The sequence below is a fragment of the Aspergillus foveolatus genome, assembly GCF_047715535.1.
Source record: "Aspergillus foveolatus strain CBS 279.81 unplaced genomic scaffold BDW70scaffold_249, whole genome shotgun sequence".
NCBI lineage: Eukaryota > Fungi > Ascomycota > Eurotiomycetes > Eurotiales > Aspergillaceae > Aspergillus > Aspergillus foveolatus.
In genome coordinates this window covers 1-3,721 of record NW_027396313.1, presented here as the reverse complement: position 1 = coordinate 3,721, position 3,721 = coordinate 1, and the positions used below count along the sequence as shown (strand labels likewise).

The window sequence follows — 3,721 nt, the reverse complement described above, 5'->3', positions numbered from 1 at the left end:
AACCTAAGTAGCTAGTAAGTTCGTCTCTCCTGCACTTACTGAACTGTTGTTGCTGTTTTGCTATGTCTCAATTATCCGATATCTATCCATCGTCTTCGTACGACGTTGTCCTTACAGACACATTTTCTACTTCCGGCCTACATTCTGATGGCCCATTGCTGACTACTGCTGAAGTACCATTCATCGAAGAGCCTGCATTTAATGCCAACACAGAACCTCGTCAACCCATTACGATCCCTTTTTCCCTGACACGCGTTGGCCCTGGCCGCAGGAAGGATTATATTCTTTATAACAGTATGAGCAAGGATGACTTCATCACGTGGTGGCTACAAACAACACATGGGAAGGATCTTGGAGGGCAAAAGTTCAAATGGGACCGAAGTGGACATCTTTCCGATGTTTGGAAACACTTTGATCAAGTTGCCTGCTCCCAGACCGGCCTGCCCAAAGTCATGTGCCAACGATGTGGAAAGACCCTGGACCACCCAGGACACAAAAAGTCCGGAACCAACTCAATGGGCAGACACTGGAGAGGAGAACAGTGTCGTAGAGCTGCTACTCAGACTCAGCAGCCTAAGATTCACCAGATTATGCAACAACCAGTAAGAAGACTAGCCATATCTCAAGGACTGTACTAATTACTTCTTGATAGGCGGCTGGACGTGGAGAAAGCGTACTTGTCTTTAGTAAAGAACTCTGGGATGAAGCACTTATCAGTATGGTTACAGCTTTACGACTTCCGTTCCAGATTGTGGAACATCCAGCCTTCCAGAACTTTGTCCGAGTTTCTCAGTCAGCATCCTCGTTACCAGACTTTCCGTCCGCAAAGACTATCCAGCGTCGTCTCCAAAGTTTGAGCAAAGATAGACAACAACACCTGCTTAGAACATTGCCGCCGGACGCGAAGATATCAGTTGCATTAGACTGTTGGACCTCCCTATTTCAGCAGGCATTCATGGCTGTGACCGGCTACTTCATTGATATTGATTGGAACTATCAAGAGATTCTTCTTGGATTCGAACCTCTCCATGGTACTCATTCAGGTATTAATCTCAGTGCAGTTCTGCTGGGTCTGCTTGAGCAGTACAAGATCACCGACCGAGTTCTTGCAGTCACAACTGATAATGCGTCAAATAACTAGACTTTACTAGCAAACTTACAAGAATCTATGCCTGATAATACTCCTGTCATTCGGGTTCCATGCATTGCACATGTTATTCAGCTTAGTCTTAAACAGCTTCTTGGGCATATGAAAGCCAGCCCGGAGAATGAGACAACTAAGATGCAATGGTCAGAGAAAATGTCACAATCAGCTTATATAAAGGCAAAGCAGCAAGACCATGAGATTGTTGGCACTCTAAACAAGGTCTGGTTTATATACCTATAATCAGTGCCCTGTTTACTTACTGTTATGTTTTCCTAGATTCGAAACCTGGCAATCTATATTAATGCAAGCCCTCAACGCCGAGAATCATTCCGCAGCCTCCAGACTACCACACCGAAATTGGTTCTGATCCAAGACGTCAAAACACGTTGGAATTCAACCTTCCTGATGCTTCGCCGTACTAAGCGACTACAGTCTATATGCAACTTATTCTGCTCTGAATATGGGCTTATCCACTTTGGTCTCGATCAAGAGGAGTGGCGCCAGGTAGATTATCTCCTCTGCCTTACTCAACCATTTTTTACCTTTACCAATGCTGTCTCAAAGACGAGAGATGTTACAGTGCATGTTATCTTTGAGATTTACAACCGTCTATTTGAACATCTTGAAAGGTCAATCCGGCAACTACAACAAAAGAGAACGACATGGAAGAAGCTTATGCTGGCTGCGCTTTATGCCGCGAAAGACAAGCTTTCGTTTTACTATGCAAAGACTGATGAGGTTCATGATGATCTCTTTGCACTTGGAACAATCCTTGCACCAGAAAACAAACTTAAGTTCTTTTCAGGAAAGGATTGGGATAGTGGTTGGCGGCAAAGATATCGCCAAAGCTTGGAAAAGTATTTTGAACCGTACAAGATACGTCTTGCTAACACCCAAACATCATTACAAGCTCAACCATCGCCCTTGGCTGAGCTTGGTGACATTAACGTTTTGCTAAGAGGAGCAAAGCGGCAACGATTGGATCATCATGATGAGCTTTCGCAGTATCTTGAGGCAGGTAAATAGTATCCAGTGCTCTAGACTCTTGGTTTACTTAACTAACCTTCAAGCAGATACAGTTGAAGTTTCTCCATGTATTTTCTGGAAGGAAAATCAGCACAGATACCCAGCCCTTGCTAGCCTCGCGCGTGATGTTCTCTCAATTCCTGCTACTGGTGCGGGCGTTGAACGGCTTTTTAACTCAGCTCGAGATATCTGTCACTACCGTCGTGGATCCCTGAATGCAACCACAATTCAGGACCTGATGATGTTTATGTGCACGCCAAGGTTCGAAATCAACAAAAGGCAGCTGGCAGATATTAAGCAGTTCCTTCCGGAGAGTGAAATTGAAGAACTTAATGAGGAACAAAGCGCACAGCTCCTTGATGATGTTGATCAAATTAGTGATACTGAAGAAAATGAAGTGGCAGTTACTAAGGAGCAGTGGGTTATCCAGGAACCGTCATCGCGTGCTCTAGGGAAAAGGTGAAGGAGTGTTGTGTCTGAACTAGAAGATGAGGTTGATCTACCTCCACTTCTTCAGCCTGCCCTGCGGCCCCTGCCTAACGAGGAAGAGAATCAACTACCAGACACTCAACTACGTCTGTCAGGAAGGAAATGTTCTAGAAAGGATGATGACCAATATGTATATTACTAGGTATAGAACATAGAGCAATTGGTTTAGTTCAATACTACTTGTTGGTATTATCGACTCTAGCTCGTGGCATACATAATCCTGAATTCCTGATACACAAAAATACAGAGCAAAACTAGCATAAATAATGCAGACCACGAGCCTTGGCGTGTTTGACTTGTTTAACAGCCCGCGGGCGCCCGTTCCAGCCCGGCGGGCAGGCAAGTGCCGCCCATAGTAGCCCGGCGGGCAGGGAGGGTGCGCCCAAAGCCCGCCCATGGGCGGGCTTGGGCTCAGCCCACGACGGGCCGCCCAGGGCCGTGGCGAGGCCTATTGAGGAGCATGGCATACATGAAGATGATATTTGGAATTTTGATGAGACTGGCTTCGCAATGGGAGTCTGTACAACATCAAAGGTCATTACTGCAGTGGAGCGCAGTGAGAGGCCTCGTACAGTTATCCAGGGGAATCGAGAATGGGTCACAATAATTGAATGTGTGAGCTCTAAGGGGATTTCGATACCACCACTGATTATCTTAAAGGCCAAGGAACATCAGGCTGCTTGGTACCAAGAACCAGGGCTTCCTAAAGACTGGATACTTACAACAAGTGAGAATGGCTGGACTACAGACAAAATAGGCCTTCAATGGCTAAAAGAGGTCTTTGAACCATGGTCTCGGCGGTCCATGACTGGTGCTAAGCGGCTGCTTATTCTTGATGGCCATTCCAGTCATCAAACTGCAGATTTTGATATATTCTGCAAGGAGAATGCAATTATCTGCCTTTGCATGCCTCCTCATACATCTCATCTTCTTCAGCCTCTTGATGTGGGTGTTTTCGGACCGCTTAAACGGGCATATGGAAAGTTGGTTGAAGGTATGATGGTGGCTGGAAATAACCATATTGACAAGCAAGATTTCCTACACCTATATCCTCCAGCA

At 45.7% G+C, this 3,721-nt stretch overlaps 1 protein-coding gene across 1 annotated transcript; it reads left to right on the top strand.

Annotated features, from left to right (window-relative positions):
* The first annotated feature begins 2,255 nt into the window (after positions 1-2,255).
* BDW70DRAFT_146114 (uncharacterized protein) lies at positions 2,256-2,722 on the top strand. The gene has a single exon (XM_073738539.1). It carries the CDS (start codon positions 2,412-2,414, stop codon positions 2,634-2,636), a length of 225 nt encoding a protein of 74 aa, XP_073590487.1. The 5' UTR covers positions 2,256-2,411; the 3' UTR covers positions 2,637-2,722.
* The last annotated feature ends 999 nt before the right edge of the window (positions 2,723-3,721 follow it).

Coding starts and splice junctions, on each gene's coding strand:
- BDW70DRAFT_146114 (XM_073738539.1), top strand. CDS start 2,412: ATGATGTTTATGTGCACGCCAAGGTTCGAAATCAACAAAAGGCAGCTG.